General features: G+C 41.1%; 1 protein-coding gene and 1 long non-coding RNA gene across 2 annotated transcripts in view; one reads left to right on the top strand and one right to left on the bottom strand.

The window, feature by feature from the left end:
• Nucleotides 1-3,884, top strand: part of LOC148731338 (uncharacterized) — a 5,800-nt gene extending 1,916 nt beyond the window's left edge. Inside the window, exons 3-5 of the mRNA XM_088761487.1 lie at nucleotides 20-1,031; nucleotides 1,409-1,612; nucleotides 2,131-3,884. Of these exons, the coding sequence (XP_088617613.1) occupies nucleotides 20-1,031; nucleotides 1,409-1,612; nucleotides 2,131-3,698 (2,784 nt within the window). The 3' untranslated portion in view covers nucleotides 3,699-3,884. The remainder of the gene's footprint in view (nucleotides 1-19; nucleotides 1,032-1,408; nucleotides 1,613-2,130) is intronic.
• Nucleotides 1-4,649, bottom strand: part of LOC148731337 (uncharacterized) — a 6,176-nt gene extending 1,527 nt beyond the window's left edge. Inside the window, exons 1-2 of the long non-coding RNA XR_016001847.1 lie at nucleotides 4,438-4,649; nucleotides 1,427-1,605 (exon numbers count right to left, since the gene is read on the bottom strand). This is a non-coding gene — a long non-coding RNA (uncharacterized LOC148731337). The remainder of the gene's footprint in view (nucleotides 1-1,426; nucleotides 1,606-4,437) is intronic.
• Nucleotides 4,650-21,071: the final 16,422 nt, after the last annotated feature.

Genomic DNA, 21,071 nt, shown 5'->3' with positions numbered 1-21,071 from the left:
TATTTCACTTTATTTGCAGAGTAAAATTGAAAGTGGAGAGTACATTCTTGGGGAAATGATTGTACCCCAAACATACAAGAAAGTTGTCCTTGATAAAGACGGGACTATCAAGACAGAACTGTTCACAGTATCAGGCCGAAAAATACCGCTGTCAGACATCCGAGACAGAACACTCAAGCAACATGAAAAGTTAGGACTCATGCATGCCCGAACCGATGAAGATTATGCTGCTATGACCAAAGAACAAGTTAAAAAAAGGATTGCACAACTAAATGAACATACTAATTGCCCTGAAACTGCAACTTTGGATGACTTGAAGAACTATTTGAAATGTGTTGAGAGGACAAGACATCTTATGGTCTGGGCAGACAACGCGACCCTTTTAAACCATGGGTATCTGTTATTGACTGTGAATGCTGTGTACGACGAGGCACTTTACTTCACAAATAAAGAAATGGAAGACCAAGGAAAAGGAAATATTGATGTACAGTCGCTTGTAGAACGGCCACAAGTTTACATCCTGGCAAGATGTGGATCAGCAGAAGCTGAACAAATAGCATATATAAATACCAGGAAGGCATGTTTGGAAGGCATGAAAAACAAAGTGGTGACATCAAATGGAGTTCAAATCACAGATGTCATGAGACTTTTTCATGGTGATGGCCCACAGCAGGAATTTGAGAGTGGTGAACAGAAGGGTGGAAATGCTGGTTGTTCGGGCTGCAGTGGTGATGCTAGAAAGTACAAGTATTTATCTGTTTCACTTTCTAAACCCTTCTTATCACTAACAGATCGTTTAAGGAAAGTTATTCAAGGGCCTGCAGGCAAAAAGAAGAGAAATGGGGGCCTCAAACCCTTCAAAAATCTACGCGTGGAAGAGTTAAGAGAGGAATGCCAAGCAAGGGGGCTACCTACAGTTGGCAAGAAGAAGGATCTTGAAGAGACCTTGAAAGAGGAAATGGGGGGAATTCAAAGGGTGCCAGCAATGATGTTCTTTGATCAGGAAAGGACACTGGAAGAAATCAATTTGGGTATTAATTTGAGTTTGTGCTACATAAAAGAAATGCTAACACAGTGACTAAAAGAATGAAATTTGGAGAAAATCGCTTGGTCTGTTTCACTGCATTTAGTGATGTTTAATTACATGTAGCATTAATATTTAAATCATAAGATCTAGGAAATCAATATTTTTGTTAGTAAATGCAAGGGTACTAAGCAGTACAGATTTATACCCTAACACACTTAAAATGTGTGCAGTAAAACTGTTTCAAGCTCTGCAATAGCACACACTAGACACATGAATTGATGAAAATACACAAACAATTATGAACTAAGTCATGGGTCTTGCAGTCAAATTAAAATGTACAAGTATATACACAAAATGTTAACTCTTATGGTTACTTTACAGGAAGCTATGAAGTCTTACCTACAGAACCTCTTCATGATGTGAAAGAGCATATCTGTAATGTCCTCACTGAACTTCCAGCCCACTTGGAGAGGGATGAAAGTGATCACTTTCAAAGCATCATCGAGTGCACCTTTGCTGATAAAGAGAAACTCCGTGGCTGTGATTATCGCCTAGCAGCTGTCGTCGTGGCTCAGTATCTGAGAGGTAAGGTCAATTAATACTTAATATCCCTGATCTTAATTAACTCTGCACATATACCTTGGCTTTGAAAAATTTTATTTCCCCACTCAGATCTCAAGATTCTACCCGAGCTGTCAGCAAATTTAAAGGTTCTCTTACAAAAGCTGACAGCAAATTGTACAGTCATGTAACTAGAAAAAGTGCAGTCTCAACCTCCATAAACTATAAAAATACAATTTTCATAAAATATATTTATACAATTTTCCGCATAATTGTTAAGATTGTGTTAATTCTCAACAGTAATTCTGACCTAAGTAATCATGATGCCTATTTTAACTTGCATGTACCATTTATTTATTTATTTATTTAATTATTTATTTATTCATTCATTTAACTTTATTATTTTGTATTTGGGTAAAGTAAATACTAAAATACCATACATGTCTATAGCACTGATTTCTAAAATAAATCATTCAAACTTTATGATAATATATTATAAATTATAATCTTCTAATTATAAATATCATGTCATTGCTTTGTAGGAAAAATCAGAGTCAAAGTGCAGTCCTTGCTGGATTCCCTGACTGAACTAAGTAGGCTCCTTTATCTGTCTGCTCAGTCTCGCTCACCAAGACTTGTGCTACGTTTGCACAACACAGCATTTTTGCATGCCATGCTTTGTAAAGAAGTCATTGGCCAACCTCAAATCCTGACTACCCGCAAGTTTTACGGAAGGTACTGGCATTCCCTCACAGCACATGCTGCTAAACAAAACAGAATAATTTCAGGCAAGTCAGCCAACACAGAAGAAGAAGAGAGGCATTTCAACACTCTGCAAGGCATCACAAAGTTAACAAACAGAAGACCTGGTGATGTCATCACACCTAGTCTTGTCCGCCTTCAAGCTGAACAACAGATGGCAGAAACCAGGCAGGGGAATGCAGTGAAAGCCCAAGAATCCCAAATTTCCAAATATTATAAGGCATTACCACCATTTCCCAACTCAATCATACCAAATCGGTATATTGTGAGAAATCCTAAAGAATATCAGGCTCACCTCCAGAGCATAAGTGATTTCCTTATCTGCGGTGAAGGTGTTTGGTGGCAGCAAATTGCCTGCGGAGTGGAGTTTCGGGATGGTCCAGATGAGCTTGATTTCAGACCTCAAGGCCCATCTCTCCACCATTTCAGGTCAAGCAGCCTGGCATTAGAAGAGCAACACCTCAAGCAATGTTGGGAAATCTGCCTGGCCAATGAAGCAATCACAATTCCTCATAGAGTCATCAGGTTGTATGGAGATAATGGTGACTGTGTTCAAGTGATCCACACAAACTTTCTGGTCGATGACAGCGAAGACAGTGATGATGAAGAAAATGAAACTGCAGACAACCCCATGCCATCTACAAGCAATGAACAATGTGAACTTGAACACTGGGATGAAGATACTGAAGAGGAAGCAGAGAGTGTGGAATTGACTGCAATGGAGAATGGAACCTTTCATGATTTGAATGAAGAACCTAGTATCTGTTATGATTCTGTAGATGAAGATGATGGTGCAGATAATCAGGGGCTCCAGATCACAAATGTCTCTTCACTTTCCACTACAGATGAATACCAGCCTCTCAAGAAAAGCAGTTCTAAGCTCCAAAATGTTTCATCAAGAAATGATACTACCATTGCAACTACCCCTGAATTCAAAGAACAACTTCAAAAAGAACGCCACAGAAATTCAAGTGATACATTTCAACAATCCAGTAAGCAACTTGCCACAAAGCTTTGCAAAAACATTGCAACAATTTTGGGTGAGACAGATGATGTCTTCTGCTTGGATAAAGCAAGAGAAGATCAGAAATGTCACCCAACAAGTCATTTTTACAATGAGAAGTACCAAAACCTCCTTTCACGAATGCAGACGAAGATATTGACAACACGTACATCATTAAAGAAAGAACATACCACCTGGGAGAGGGAATTCTGTCTAAAGCATGACTTCCATGAGCCGAGTTTGACTGATGTAAAAAAAGACAAGAAACAATACTCTGTCTACAAGAAAATAATTTTATGTGATGAGCTTCTTAAATATTGGGGAGTCACTGTTCATTTGTACTGATTCATGTCGACTAAAATAATTTGTATAGGCTGGCTTTTACATACACTGTACAAACATAGGCTTGCATGTATGGCATAGACATGACACGCACTGTATATAACACTATCACAAGAAAAGTTTATCAATCCACTTTTAATCTACAAGTATTTAAAAATAGTCCTTTAATAAAATTTTCATGTTGAATATCTTACAAGTCTAATATATTAGACTTTGTCTCAACTGTAACATGAAGTACATATATCGGTAATTTAGTTTCAATATCAGCCATTTATTCCAGCAAATAGCAAAAATTTCAAAACTTAATGGCTCTGTAAATTCCAAGCCAACTCATCCCCCCGGGCAATTGTCAAGTTGTACAATTATGTAAGGTATCCGCAGTGGGTCATTTGCTAGCAAAGAGCTGCCGGCCCGTGGCAGGACATTTGACATAAAGAATTATAAAGCAGTACTCTTTTAAGACAAAGCCCGCTTTATTAGACATCAAAAGGATTAAACCTGAGTAAAGGTTTAACTAAATAAAAACTCGTGCCCCACCACCACAAAAATTCTTGTCTTGTTGATCTTCACGTGCGAGAAAATCGAGGGGGAGGTGAGTATATAGTGTGAGTTGTGAGTTTAACAAAAGGGCATGCAATGGTAAAACAGATCATACTTTTTCTTTTTTAAATATCCACAGTTCTTGGAGAATAAAGACAAACCGTTAAGTTTATCGCTAATAATTATGTTAACAGAAGCTTACCTCGCCTGCCGCGTTCTCTTCCAAAGTACATATTTTGTAAAAACGGGTGATAAATGATTCCTGATTGCTCGACACCAAAGTAACTGTAAAAATCCACGATTACTGAAATCTTCCACGGAAAAGAACCCCTGTGTAAACCGGCCATATCTGGAAACAACACTACGACGACATATTTTTGTCCGGCATTCGCCGCCATATTTGTTTTGCAACAGGAGATTTTATAAGGGCTTGGTAACCACGCCCAAAAAAAATCGCAGCCATGCCTTAATTTTCTTGAGTACGTGACACAAACAGTGTGCCTGGGTTACCTGTGATCAAATCGCGGCCACAGTGAAAAATTAAATATACCTTAACTTTCAATTTTTAGGTGACTGTTAACGAGTTCTCAAAGGTTTCGGGTCTCATTTTTCAAAGTACCGCCGAATTTCGGAAATATTTGAGAAAATCGATTTCGTGCTCTGTAGGGCAAAAAATAGCTGTATAAATTAGCGAAAATGAGCATTTGCAAAAAACGTCCTCTCGTCTTTGGTGGAAGACACAACATCGCAAATCAATAATCCATGTCAAAAGTAGAATTATTAAGTACTTTATTGATGCCTGTTTTTTAGCTGTAGGTTATACTTCTCCCAACGAAAAACACCACCTTTAACGGCGATTTAACAAAAGCCCGACTAAACATAGATTTGTGGCCATTCCCCAGTCGGATTCTTCTTATGGCTATTGGGTGCCCAAGTGCTTTTCTTCCAAGAAATATAACGATTGGTTTGGGGTTTTTCGCGAGCGCTTTATAAAACGCCATCAAAATCTGAATAGTTTTGAAAGAATTAACACAAATTAGCATATTGCCGTTTGTGTTGATAGACTAAGCATGTTTACAGACAAACCGAAAACTCTGCTTTTGATTGAAATCATTACGCCAAACTCTGCTTTACACCCGTAACGGATAACTTACCTGATAGACAACCGCTTCCCGGGTAGCTAACCGCCTCCTGGTTAGCTCAATGGATAGACCGCTGGACTGTTGTGCCGGAGGTCGAGGGTTCGAGCGTGAAGAAATCGAGCCTACATTGAACTGAAAATAAACTCAACGGAAATAGCCTAGAAAACTGAACACTCATGAAACCGCATACAGACTCATTTAATTTGGTTAAGTTAGTGATTATCTGATTTACCAGACCGGATGTGGTTTTGTGATATAGGATATAGTGACACGTGACAGTTTTACGGACCAGAACCTTGACGGTAGTCGTGAATACGGACAGCATTTTATAGAGAAACAACAAATTCGAGATTTAGAGCCTTACGGAATAATGAGCCTTGTAACAAACAGAAGGATTCAGCCAATAAATTCTTTACAAGCCCCGGCCGGACCAACACTCAACGTCTTCAAATAATTGAGAAGAATACGCTACCTTTCTATAACATCAAGAAATAGTTAGTTATTCTAGTCTTCTTGGAAAGGGCGAATAAATGGAGGTCCCGTCTCCTGCAGGAGGGGTAGGAGACGTTAATTTCCCAAGCACGAGATTATTGTTTGATGGATGTCCTTCCCCGGGGTGGAATGGGTGGGTTGGGTTTAGGTGGATGAACCTAGTAGGGGACTACGTGTCCTATTGTTCTCCCCCCTGTACAATGTACAAATCTTTACAAACAGAAACAGACATGTAGTCCAGTTAGTGTCCCCCTACTGATTCATTTTCGGAGACTAACTCAAAAGCTCAGTTTCAAAAATATTCGGTCAAAGGTCAAGACTTGTAACTGTAATGCGTGACAGCGTGACGCTTCTTAGAAAAGATCAAGGTTGCAACACGTAACTATGGAAAAACTAGGAAACGAAATTTTTGTAAATCACACAATACTGCGACTAATTATATGTGTCGTTACTACAACTTCTACCAAGCAGCTGTCAGATGAAGTAGGTAAAAACTAAGGAATTTTTATTTTGGTTGTGAAAGGGGGATGGCAGTAGGCTAGCTTGGCGATCTGACATTTTAGAGGCGAGTTCAATGACAAGAAACGCCTTGAAGAGGGTCTGGATGGGGTTAACTGACAACCGACAAATGGCCAAAATTTTAACTGACAACTGACAAATCGCCGAAAAACTAACTGACAACTGACATTTGTGATGTGCTTTTACTGACAACTGACAAAAGCCCGGATCACCATAATTATCCTAAAAACTGGATGTAAAATAAGGACATTTAATTCATTTTGTTCAATGAAAGTACATTTTCCATTACATATCAGTAGGAGTACGCCAGAGTGTCCTATTTCGTGAATAATTGCCGCATGTTCCATCCACATGAAGGTCATGTGTCACATATCAGTTATATGACCTTTGATACCCAATTCGATCGTCATCTTACGCGAAGGCCGTGAATACTGTTACTTTAAGAGCTGTTGTAAGCTTTTAACGAATTGAGTCGGAAACGGCATTTGAGCGTCACAGAAGCCGCATTCCTATCAAATGCAGTAAATGGTTTGAACCCGGGGGTAACATGTGAAGGTGTAGTCTGATCGTCCGGGTGAGTGTAGTCCTGAGAAGGACTGTTGTCGGTGGCAGTGACTGACGTTTCGACAACCTGTGCGGAAGTCATCATCAGAGTCAAGTGAATGATTGTTGTCAGTAGAATGTTCTTATTCCAGTTCGTGTGAAATAATCGGTCGGTTTTGCCGTGATGTTATTGACTGTAAGACTCAACAGCAACCATACCGTACATAAAAGGCATGTCTGAAAACATCTCGCGCATCTTACTACCCTTCAATATCCGCGTCGCCCACAAACCCATCACCACACTACGTCAGTTACTAACCAACGTTAAAGACAAAGACGAACCGAGGAACAGACAGGGAACGATTTATAAGATCAATTGTTCTGACTGCCAAGCCTCCTACATCGGTGAGACTGGCAGAAACCTCACAACAAGACTGACTAAACACAGACAGGCGACGAGGAAAGGTGATGTCAGCAATCACATTGCTGAACACCATCGACTTACCAACCACAACATTGACTGGGACTCTGCGCAATGCCTAACCTACAGCACTGACTATTTTCAACGACTGACTCTGGAAAGCTGGTTTACTAACTTAGAACAGACTCCCCTAAACAGATGTCAACAACTACCCGCCCCATACAAACGACTCATTCACGACATAAACATCACAAACGACCGAAAAAGAACCACCCAACTTTACCGACAGACCGAAACAGATCAATCACGACCGACTTACGTCACTTGAGTCTTACAGCCAATAACATCACGGCAAAACCAACCGATCATTTCACACGACCTGGAATAAGAACATTCTACTGACAACAATCATTCACTTGACTCTGATGATGACTTCCGCACAGGTTGTCGAAACGTCAGTCACTGCCACCGACAACAGTCCTTCTCAGGACTACACTCACCCGGACGATCAGACTACACCTTCACATTCCTATCAAAGATGTTAAAACCGTATTGGCGCTGAAAAAGCATCCTCCTTCGTTCCTCGGTCTAAAGGAGTTGTCTGGTAAATATGGCCTCGGAGATTTTGATGTGAAAATTTACCACATGGCTTCGAAATCAGGCGGCAAGAGCGATAATTTTGCGTTAACTACGGACTCGCAATGCAATTTCGAGCTTCCGACCATGCTGGCTGGAAAAGGAAGCGGATTCAACAGTATGTATTGGATTGGTTTGGTATTTGGTGTCAGTGGAATAAATATATCAGTTCATAGCCTGCTCTTTATTGTAAAACGCCCATTAGATGCCGACTTATAAGCGCCGTCAGAATTTTCTCTTCCTTGCATTCATGTAGATTATGTTTTATGTAGATTATAATGACATAGCTAAAGTGACTGTGAAAAGTTAAATCTTATAGAGTCGCAGTGATGCGACTGAATTGTCCTGTTTCATGATGTTTGTCTGCTGGGCATATTCTAGTTTCGTGTGATTTTAGAGAGGTTCTTAGCCGGCTCGAATTGCATTGTGCAACATTTCTTACACACCTTGTGGCTTTAGAGTAAAAATCGCAGAGATATACCATTTTGTTCTTATCACCTCCTTGATATCTTAAGTGATGAATTCGGAAACTTGTCCAGGTTCGCCCTTCTTTAGAAAAGCCAACTTCAACCTGTGCTGCAAGTGAAAACATTCTGTTGTGTGCAGACGATGCCCAGTGAGAAATTATACAAGTGACATTACACTACAATGGAGTTGGCATTGCTCGTACCGGAGTCAGACTCGTGACCTACCCGACTGGCATTTTGAATATCATATCTACGGAAGTTCTCAAACAAAGAGCTTACTTTACAGCAGTCGGTCTAGACGGTGGCCTTTACGTTTGCAACCTTTCAAGCTTTGAAGTTGACCAACTTCTAAAGAACAACTCGGAGTCTTGTAGAGAAATCAAAAGACTTTGTGAATTTGAAGACGGACTAGCGTTCACTGACTCGGGGGATCGAAAGGTAAAGTTCTACAGTCCTTCTGAGAAAAACGTTAAAACGTTGATGGGCTTTGGTCAGGAAGGAGCAAGTGAAGGAACGAATGAAACGTGTTCTTTTACGCAAGTTCATGGCATGTGTTCTATGGAGAAGACTCTATTCATATCGGATGTGGCTACAGGTTGCATAAGACCAGCGTCGGGACTCAGTGGTACTGTGAAGTCTCTATGACAGTTTTGGTATCGGAGCCCAAAGCATAGAGAAAGCACACTTGTCTCCTCAAAATGCCGTAGACAAAGTATCACATGTAAATGACAACATTACAAAACCGTTTCTGAGGTGAAACAAGGGCACAGTATAAAGGAAATCACAGCAACCAACGGCCTCGAGGGAACCGTGTGTCTCATAAAACTCAAGTCTCACTTAAACTTAAGACCAGCACGGAGTTTGCAATTGTTAACTTTATGCGACCTCTACCTTCAGTAGAGATCGACCCCGAAATTGAAAATGCTATGAAAGAATTTGTGGAGAAGTATCGCCCCATGAGGCAAAGGACAGTTCGGGAGGAAACTACCAAGGACAGGGCAGGGGCTTTACCACCGGCCGTCTACACGAAGCGACAAGATTCCACCAAAGTGGACTTGTTGGCGGGACTAGGTAACGATTTTAATTCGGGAGATCAGTCAGTAAGGTTCAGCAGCGACAAAGGAACTGTTCATGCTACTTCAAAAGGATGGAAAGTGACAGATATCACATTTGTTGACGACTGTATCGTTTAAGTGGCAGTTGCTGAGGTGCGAACACACGCAGACAAATATGACACGGACTCAGACAATGACTTTTCTCACCAAGAGGATGAAGATATTACCCCAATTACGGTTTCTAGATCTGGGCGGCCAGTTCGCGCTTATTTTCGCCTGGATTTCTAAGGCACGCTTTCTCTAATAACCTAGTTGAAAAGTAGACAAAAGAACGTTCCTTCTGATCATTTCATCGGAGCCAACCGAAATCGAAGCTTTGTAAAACAAAACATAAATCAAATATATTGGGCTAGAAGACTTTTCACAAGTTTGTTTTCTTTCTGATGATCTTCTTTCCAACATTTTGACCCGTTAAGTGGTTGCAAAGGAATGTTGCGCACAGAGAAATAGAAGTTTGTGTTCAGAAGAGTTGTAACTGATGAAACAATGACTTAAAGTCATTTGAAAGATCTTATTTCATTCCAGAACTGAGAAAAAGCAGTTCTTATTGTATCAGTTTTCGACGTAATTTTCAAGTTTACGCGGTTCGCTTAGATGTGCGTTAATATGCGCTGTTTATGTTTGTGTTCAGAAGAGTCGTATCGGACTTAAACAGTGACTGAAAGTCATTTGAAAAATCTTGTTTCACTCCAGAACTAAGAAAAAGCAGTTCTTATTGTATCAGTTTTCGACTAAATTTTCGAGTTTACGCTATATGTGCTTTGCAGTCAAAATTATATGTTCGGAAAGTAATAATTAACTTGCCAAGTTAATCATTAACAGTCATTTAACTGACAACTGACAAATGGCCGAAAATTTAACTGACAACTGATAAATGGTCGAAATTTTAACTGACAACTGACATTAATTTATCTGTCCGAGACCTGGGCGTCATGCTTGATTCTGTGATGAACTTACGCTCGCATATAAATTCCATCTGTAAATCGTCGTCTCTAGCAATCAGAAATATTGGTCGCGTTCGTAAATACCTCTCGACGCAGCAAAATGAAAGATTGATACACGCCTTCATCTCATCGCGACTTGATTTCTGTAATAGCCTACTGTACGGTCTACCGATTTGTGACATCGAAAAATTCCAACGGATCCAAAACACAGCTGCCCGCTTGTTAGTCGGTGCTAAATCAAGAGACAGTATAACACCTATACTTATGAAAATTCATTGGCTCCCGGTCACAAAACGAACTCAATTCAAGATACTGTTGATAACATACAAAGCACTAAATGACATGGCTCCAACCTATCTTTTTGAACTTCTTAGTCGATATATTCCAGCACGAAACCTCCGTTCATCAAAGATGAATCTACTTGAGGTCCCAACAATTCGAACTAAAACGTATGGGCAAAGAGCATTCTCCAACGCTGCACCGTATTTGTGGAATCAACTACCTGAATGCATAAAAAACGCCGAATCTGTTGACTCCTTTAAACGCTTATTGAAAACTTCTCTTTTCAAAAATTAAGCCACCAGATTTTTGATATCGTACGTTGTCAAATAACACGTAATAATTCATTAGTTTAGATAGTAGCGAGAATTGCATGTATCGGATTTTTATTGAAATTTTGTTAATTGTAATTGTAAAACGCATAGAGTTCAATTTTAATGCGCTATATAAGAACTTATTATTAAATTAAATTCGTACCCCCCCACCCAGACCCTCCTTTAACACTCTAAATCCTAAAGAGCACGCGAGTTGTATTTAGCCAACATGAAAAACTGAACCGGAGAGCTCAAAAATGTTGACTGGAATATATTTTTCTTTAAATGACAGATACGTCTGTGGTGCGTTGAGGTTTATGACCACAGTCCATAAAAGCCGCATTCCCCAAGTGTTTCGTTCTGAACGCTGGGGTTAATGTCGCAGTTTCAGGGGATTGCTTACCGCTTTTTCGCAGTATCATCCATATACTATTAGTCTCCTAGAGACAGATTCAGCTGTGGCACTGTAATATGAACTCCACTGAAAAATGCTTTGTCCTACAAACCTATTCGTTAAAAATGTTTAGGATCAAATTGATTAGATTAAGTCAGCTGTTAGATGAAATACATCACTTCATTTTTACGAGGAATCGATCACGCACGTGAAGAATGATGGCACTGAAATACATTTTTTTTTTAAAGACTTTATGGGGAATATCAGATAAATATTTGAACAAGGCAAAAGTACAATAATACAATAAATAGAAAACAGAAGAGAAACTGAGATAGAACTGCACCCAAAAGAGAAGGCGCGAACAGGACGTAAAGTCTCATGCGAGGCGCCGCCCATTATGAATTGAAAAGCACTATAAAATAGAAAATTACAAAAATACCGAATAAATAAATAATTTCAACTTAGTGGCGCGAGCACGTACTGGCTAGTGTCCACGTGCAGGGCCAATCAATGTCATATATAGTTTTTAGGCGGTCTAGCATTACATTGCGGACAGATTTCTGGAACGAACCTGGGTTGTCAAAGCTGGTGGATGGTAAGACGGAGCAAGTAAGGTTCCAGAGTTTAACAATGCGATTAAAGTATGAGGCCTGAAAAGTACTGGTTCTACAAATAGGTGTTTCTAGGTTGAAAGAATTACAAAGTCTGGTACGGCCGTGCGAGATAAAATCATCAAAACAGTGTACGTTAACCGGCGTCAATATAGTTGTATAGACATTTGTAAAAAAAATAACAAGTCTTTCAAATTCTATCATAGGATAAAGGGAGTAGGTCAAGCTTGATTAATCTCTCCTTGTAAGAGACCTCTGCAACCCTAGTTTGTAAAATCCAGTGGGTGGCGCAGCGTTGTACTCGCTCGACTTGGGCCTTTAGGGTGACTTGAGCGTGGCGTAGCACAGCTGAGACTTGACCAACGACAGGTATAGCGTGCGCCGAACAGTCACGTCGGTTATTAGGGGGTATGTTCGCTTTAATAGCCCAAGGAGCTTGTTGGCTTTCGCAGTACTAGCGTGGATGTGGGGTTTCCAAGAGAGCGAACTTGTGATGTGAACACCCAGATCTTTTTCGGTGGAGACGCGCTCAAGTTGAGCACTGTCCAGGGTGTACTCGTGAACCAGGAGGGGGGGGGGGGAATTTTTTACGGGTGACAGTAAGTGATTTACATTTAGAGGTGTTAAATTTAATGCGATTACGCTTTGACCAGTTGTTTAGGTTGCCTAGAGTAGTTTGCAGAGACTGCCAATCACACATAGTGGTGACGCTTTTGTACAGCTTGGTGTCGTCAGCGTACAACGCTGCCCTGACCCCGCCTATGACTTCATTCGGTAGATCATTAACAAAGAGTGCGAAAAGTAGCGGCCCTAACAGACTCCCTTGTGTGACGCCGGAAGTAACAAGTGCCCAATTTGATGCAGCACCTGCCACAAGCACCCTTTGGGCGCGACCAGCTAAGTAGTCCGTAAACCATGCAAAAAGTGGTCCCGAAACACCGTACGCCTTCAATTTGGCCAGGAGGATTAAGTGATCTACGGAGTCGAACGCTTTGGCGAAATCCAGATAGATTAAGTCTGACTGAATGTTCTTGTCCAGAGCTTCGCCAATGGCATGCAACACCGACAGTAGCGGGGTGACACCCGAGCGGTTCTTCATAGACCCGTGTTGTAAATGGTTGATTAAGTGTTTCACATGATCATAAAAACGGGTGCCCACACAACGTTCCAAGACTTTGCTGGTAATAGTAAGGAGTGATATGGGCCGATAGTTTTCGGCGGGTTCTTTTAAGTCTTTCTTGTGAAGAGGTGTAATATCCGCAGTTTTCCACTCATAGGGTCGCTTACCCCGACTCGAAGAGAAATTAAAAAGCCTGCAAAGACTGGAGCAATTTTTTCAGGGCATTCTTTCATTTTGGTGGCTTCACAGTGGTCAGTGGTCATCAACTTTAGGTTACCAAGTGCTTTGATGTGTTAATCAAGTAAGTTTGATAAAACTATCGGTTTTTTGCTTGGTTTTTATGTTGGAAAATATCCATGATACTTCTCATTTTCTTCTTAGATTTGATTCTTTGAATGGGTTTTTAATATACCGTATTTACTCAAATAAGCGCCGCCCTCAATTAAGCGCCGCCCTCGAATAAGCGCCGTATCTGGGACAAAAGAAGTTAATAAGCGCCGCCCTCGAATAAGCGCCGCACCCCCGATACAGGAGTTCGCTCTCACCTCTGATATTTTCGCTCTCGTTATCATGAAATGCTCGGGGTTTATTCACCGCATGAAATTCTCTCGTAATTCTAGATTTACTATCAGTTTAGCATGAGCCCATAGGAAAATTGACAGATGGAAAGTGTACCGTTTAATAAAAATCTAGAAAAAGTAAATTTGTCTGGTACAATTTTTGAAATAAGCGCCGCACTTGTGGCGCGAAAAATTAAATAAGCGCCGCGGCGCTTATTCGAGTAGATACGGTATGCATATTGCTGAAACTAGCTGAGAATTGCTTAGTGACTGAAATTAGCCGGCATACAACTGCTCCCTCCCTTGTAAGATCTTGAGAAAAGGACATCTGTGGGGTGCTGTTTTTGTTCATGTTTGGGACGGAATATCCATTCCCTGATTTTTATTTGACTGGATGGGCACAGCTACCTGTACACAGGCTAATTACAAGCGTTTGGTTACTCCCCATGACCTAGTGTTGACTGGGAATTGACAAACAGGTTTGTCTTGAAATACTTCTGATAATTTTCCCCTGGCATTTCTGAATTGGGAGATTAATCATCATAGTTACTGTGTTCTTTGCTATCACTATATTATCACCTCCACGGACACCCAGCAAGAGTTCAGTTTGTTCCATAACTCAGACAGTTTCTGGATGTAAGAAATCAAGTTTAGAAGACATTTGATTCATTCAAGGCTGTTGTAATACAAGAAAATACAGTACAATGTTTCATTCATTTAAATCAATTAATATCATAGGTGACAAATTACTCCTTCATTTTGGCGCGAAATTTCAGCATTAATTTGTAATTTCATATTTGAAATGACAAAATTGCCATGATAACATCTCTTGTATCTCGATCAGAGCCAAGATGGCGTGAAGATTTGAGACGGTGACTCTTGAAGAGGTTACGAAATTAAAAGAAGCGGCCGAAAATTATTATTAGGCACGAAGAATTCGAAAGTATTTTTTGTGAAGAAACTGAGAAAATTACGAACTTTAACAATAATACATATGATGCACGATCCTCGCAGTAGATAGCGGTATTTAAGCAATAGCGAAAATCAGGCCTGTACGGGATTCGGATCACTGACCTCTGCGATACTAGTGCAGCGCTCTACCAATTGAGCTAACAAACCAACTGGGAGCAGGCCGTTAAGTTGATTCGTAATAAACCCGTGAAAGTGATAAATGAGATGCAATGAAGTATATGAAGTTCATATATTTTGTACTGCGGTATTAGATACATATGGTTTATTACGAATCAACTTAACGGCTTACTCCCAGTTGGCTTGTTAGCTCAATTGGTAGAGCGCTGCACTAGTATCGCAGAGGTCAGTGGTTCGAATCCCGTACAAGCCTGATTTTTTTTTTTTTTTTGTCTGATTTTCGCTATTGCTTAAATAGCGCTATCTACTGCGAAGATCGTGCATCATATGTATCTAATACCGCAGTACAAAGTATACGAACTTCATATATTTCATTGTATCTCATTTAACAATAATGTATGCTTTAAACGAAAACTATATTCTTCTTCATGCTCTCGGTTTTCGATAGAATAAACCAGTAAAAACAGTTACGGTTGTGAACGTAATTTGTCACCCGCGATATTAAAAGGTAATCAAATGGTTTTCTCGTGAAATTGGAAATAATTTCCCTTGCGTTTTGTCAAAATTCTGATAATTTCCCTCGCCTAAAGGCTCGGCAAATTATCAGCATTTTGACAAGACGCAAGGGAAATTATTTCCTAATTTCACTCGTCGCCATTTGATTACACATACTAATTTACATGTAAAAATTTGTTTTCTACTAGTACCAGAATGGCAATGTTATTTAGTGAATCAGGGAACAGAATAAACTAGGGGTATTCTGTTAGCTCAGTACATTTTATGTTGCAGGTGGCAGTAGGTTAGTAAATAAAGAAAAGAAAAAGCAAAAAGAAAGAAATTAAATGAAATAAGTAGAGGGGGAAAATTAGCATAAAAAGAAGACATGCTATAAATTATCCATAATTGTGATGGGAAACAGATGCTAGTTGGGAAAGTAAAATCATTGCTGCTCAGAAAAACAATAACAAAGGTGGAAAGTGAAAACTTAATTCATTGTCAGTTAAAATGGACATTTTGTACTTAAAACATACCTCGGTTTATTCTTACTCTTGTTGAGACCAGTTTTCGTACTTTGGGGGGCTTCAATCCTACACGTTACAGCAGTGTGTCCCAGGTTTATACGTAGAACGTTTTTGGCCAGCTTTATACAAATTCGGTAATAACGATTGGGGATTAAGGATGGCTGTGCCACTTACACGAGTGCCCATGATTTGTCTTCTCGACGGTCTGACCGAAATGCCGTTGACATGCCGATTTATACGGTTCAAGCCACCACTTTAATTTATAACCCTGATAATACATCGTCCTCGGATCACCGCTTCAGCTTTTCAAAACCGTCTCATTCTTAGCCTTAGCTCTTTTAAAAACAAAACTTACTTGCCACGGACTCGCCACCCGCGAAAAACAAAAATTGGTTTTGTCCTGGTGTACCGGTTGACAAGGGAATTACCATTGTTCTTTCTTTGTTTAGGAGTTATCGGTTAGCTATTGTGTATTGTTTGGTCTTTTGTATTGGCTCTTGTGAACCGGTACACGAGGACAGAACCCAAAAATTTCATATCGTGTGCAACTTCAGTTCGGCTTTGGCAAAATATATAATTGAGCATAAGAACTACCCAAAAGACAGAGCCACTTATTTCAAGGCTGTGCTCCAAGAAAAATTTAAGGGAGCCCAGTGCTCTGAAACTGTGAAATCCAGGGCGGCCAGAATATGGTTGTTATGAAAAACTAAGATGCCCGAGTCGCCCAAGAGCAAAAGTAAGGCGCCAAGGGCCAGCGGACGCTGCTTAGACCACTGCCCTGTATTTACATCCAATTGAATCACAATGCATCCTTTTGTTCTCTGCCTCGTTCTTCAAAGAATGCCGACAAGGTGGACATCAATGGCCCTGTATTCTGTAGTTATTCCTCCCAAAGATTTGCAGAATTTCAAAGCTAAGTTTACGGTATTCTCTCTAAGCTTTACCTTTTTACGTTGTCGACCAGACTCACGGCGTAAACATTATAATTGTAAAAGTTATTGTTGCAATATGCCATTGCATATTGCAATTAGTCCATAATTGTTTTATCGTTATTCCCAGTACACACCACTCTTTTATTCATATGCAATTAGCTATAAATTGCGCTAAAAATTATTATTTATAGCGAGTGTGAATATTCTGTATTTAAGCATCAAGAAAGCGGTTAGGACGCAGAAAATAAAATTTAATTCTCATTTCTAGGAAAGGTTGTCTTGTGCGAATATATTTCTTCATGCCGGAGACAAAAAAATACCACATGAGGAAACATGGTGTCAGGAGTAAAAGTCTAGTCTACGTTCTGGAAGACGAACAAGTTCATCGATAATTGACGATCGCAGAGTTCGAGCGACTATTTTGTGTTCACAGGCCTCAAGTTCACCATGGAAGTTCTCGCGAAAGGACCAATCTTGGATTGGACAAACGACGGAAAACTTCACGAACGTTTCCTAGAATGGAAAAAGAAGGTATCGATTTTATGCAGAGGTCTTGTAATGACCAAGGCAGACCCAGAGTTTGTTTGTCTATGCATTTATCAGTGGTCGGGTGAACGCGGACAAAATATTTTGGACAAGGCAACAATTCCAGCCGATGATCGCAAGAAATGGGAGATACATCTCAGAAAGGTGGAGGAACAATGCAAACCTAGAGGGAGCAAACTAGTCGCGGCTACACAGTACAAAGTGCTCACTCAAGGTGATATGGAATTACCAGAGTACATCGAAAAGTGCAGGCAAGTCACTGATGTATGCGGATGGCCAGAAGACGCAAAGGACATGGCTCTCAGGAACGCTATTCTCCTTGGTCTAAAGAATCCAAAAGTTTATCAAAAGTGTTTGGAAGAAGACCAGGACTCCCTTACCGCCGAACGAGTGATCAAAATTGCGACTCTCCTATACAACAGCGATTGTCAAAGATCAATTATGCAGACTCTCAGTACAGCAACCGCAGCAACAACTGCAATACAACAAGGATCGACACAGATTCACAAAGTGCAAGCAAAGTATCAAAAAGGCGGGAAATCAACGGAGTGGTCAAATAGAGACAAGACGTCTAAAGATAAAGAGCATGGTGAGACAAAAAGGCAAAGTTGTTTATGTTGTGGAGCAAAGCCTGTTCACCCCAGATTGCAGTGTCTAGCCAAGGATGTTATTTGACACAAGTGTTGAAAGAAAGGACACTACAAAAAGTGCTGCAAGAGCAAAACTGGTAAACAAAGTACAACTGGTGAACCTAGGCAGGTTCAAGTACATGGTTTACAAGCACCGCAGACAGAAGCCAGTGCCAATAACGTTTCAATTCGTGATTCTCCTCAGGACTACCACATGATGTTCGGACCACACGTACTACAGGACAGCCAACACACAATGTTTCACCATATTCAGACTTTTCATGTGAAGAGTATTAATGATACTTCAAGCAAGCACATCAAGCCTCTTTGGTTAAGTACTGCAAGTGGTGGACCCATATATGAGGTTGAATGCGAGATCGACACAGGCGCAGGATGCAACGTAATGCCATTGTATCTACACAAATCCTTATTTGGAGACAAGAGTCTTACCCCTACCTCTATACAAATATTCGGGTACGGAGAATCCCCTGTGGCGAACCTGGGAGCTTGTACCAAAGCGATTCATACTGGTGATAGACAACGACCACAGATGGCGACTTGTCAAGTGACTGACACTCGAGGGTATCTCATTCTAGGCAGAGAAACAGCCCAACAAGTCGGCTACATTGCCTTCCCAGAGGTAACCCCGCCCTCCTTAACAAGTACGCCACAAATCCATACAAGCGTCAACGCTCTGCGACCAGATTCCAGTAAGGTTAACAAGCCTACATGTGAGGTGTTGGATGACGCAGTCATCTTAAATGGAAAGAGACACTGTTTGCCCTTAACAAAGGAGTACATATTATCCGAGTTCAGAGATATATTCAAGGGTATAGGAAAACTACTAGGGGGCAAGTATCACATTCAACTCAAGCCAGATGCACAACCTGCGCAACATCCTCCACGGGCAGTACCTGAGAAGAAGAAAGCAGCATACAAAGAAGAGCTTGAGAGATTGTGCAGTTCGGGAATCATTGAACCAGTTTAGGGACACAAAGACTGGATCAACAGCGTCGTTCCTGTCTCTAAGCCTGTTGGATCAATTCGGCTATGCCTAGATCCAAAGGACCTTAACCAGAGCATCAAAAGGAACCAGTACTACACGAAGACTATCGATGAGGTTAGTGCTGAACTCCATGGAGGAAAATACTTTACTTTGTTGATGCCAAGTCGGGCTATTGGATGGTAGAATTGGACAATGAAAGTTCACTTCTAACTACCTTCAACACTCCATGGGGGAAATACAAGTGGCTCTGCCTTCCCTTTGGCCTTAAAGTCAGCGCAGACGTATTTCAGGAGAGGTTAAATGCAGTCCTAAAGGAAGTGAAAGGAATTACGGGATGCATTGACGAGATCCTCACGAGAGGGGTGGATTCCAAGGATCATGATGTAAATCTCCTCCAGTTACTCGAAACAGCACGGATGAACGGAATTAAGTTCAATCCAAAGAGGCTAGAGTTCAAAACAACTAAGTGCGATTTCTTCGGGCAGATTATCACGCCAGAGGGTATGAAGAGCGACGACAAAAAGGTCGAGGCCATCAAACAGATGAAAGCGCCAAAAGACAAGAAAGCTCTCCAGAGTTTTCAGGGAATGATCAACTATTTGAAGCGCTACTCAGCCAAGTTGACGAGACTATTCGAACCGCTCAGACCGCTGCTTCGGGAAGAAATGGAATGGACCTGGGACTCTTCCCATCAAGATGCCTTCAATGCCATCAAAGAAGAGCTCTCCAGGACCCCAGTACTCGCGTACTTTGACCGGAAAGGAGAGCACGTTATTCAGACTGACGCTTCAATGAAAAGGTTGGGTGCCGTAATGCTGCAAGAAGGAAAACCAGTGATCTACGTATCGAGAACTCTCACTCCTGCCGAGGAACGCTATTCCAACATTGAAAAGGAATTGCTAGGAGTGATGTTCGCCATGGAGAGGCTTCACAACTATGTGTATGGTGAGCCAGTCAGAGTTCAGACAGATCACAAACCTTTAGAAACGATTTGGAAGAAGAGTATTGCCACAGCCATCCCGAGACTTCAACGAATTCTTCTGAGGCTTGCTAGATACGAAATTCAAATTGAGTACATCTGCGGGAAGGACAACTCAATCGCAGACGCCCTTAGCCGAGTCGACCCTCTCAGTCCAAAGCCTATGGACTCCAAGCAGATGGATGTGATTCCAGTGCACCACATCACTTCAAATGTTCCTGCTACAGACAACCGACTTGACAGAACCAGAGTTGCCACCACTGCTGATTCGGCCTTCAACCAGTTAAGACATTACATCTTTCACGGCTGGCCGCTTCAGAGGCAGCAACTCCCAGAACGACTGCAACATTATTGGAATTACTGTGAAGAGCTTGCAGTTGAAGATGGCCTGATATTCAAAGCACATCGACTTGTGATTCCAACTTCACTGAGAGCAGAATATCTAGAGGATCTTCATGCGGGCCACCTAGGAGAGGAGAAAACTCTGTTAAGGGCACGGGAGACAGTCTTTTGGCCCGGGATCTCGGATGATGTGAGAAACGTAGTTAAATCATGTGACGTATGCACGAAATACAAGCCTGCTCAACAGAAGGAACCACTAGTACCGCATGATGTGCCCAGCTTGCCATGGTTTAAACTTGGAGTCGACATATTTGAGTATCGTTCCCACCACTACCTGCTGGTTGCCGACTACTTTAGCAAGTTCCCCGTTGTAAAGAAACTGACTAATCAGACGGCGGGACACGTGATAAGTCTTCTCAAGAAAATATTTGCAGAATATGGGATACCAGCAATGGTGTACACAGACCAAGGAACCCAGTTTGTGTCCCAAGAATTCAAACAATTTGCTATTCAGTACAGATTCGAAGTGCAACACTCTAGCCCAAGGTATCCTCAATCGAACGGTTTCATTGAGGCTATGGTCAAAGTCGTAAAGGGCATAATGGAGAAGGCCGAGGATTCGGGTTCTGATCCACATCTTGCAATGCTGATTTATCGTGCGACCCCAGTCAGACCAGGTCAGCTTAGCCCAGGAGAGATGCTTTCCCAGCGGAAATATAGAGCACTCCTTCCTA

The sequence above is a fragment of the Stylophora pistillata genome, chromosome 5 (assembly GCF_964205215.1).
Source record: "Stylophora pistillata chromosome 5, jaStyPist1.2, whole genome shotgun sequence".
Classification (NCBI taxonomy): Eukaryota; Metazoa; Cnidaria; class Anthozoa; order Scleractinia; family Pocilloporidae; genus Stylophora; species Stylophora pistillata.
The sequence above is the reverse complement of the archived record's forward strand: the minus strand, read 5'-3'. Positions and strand labels throughout refer to the sequence as shown.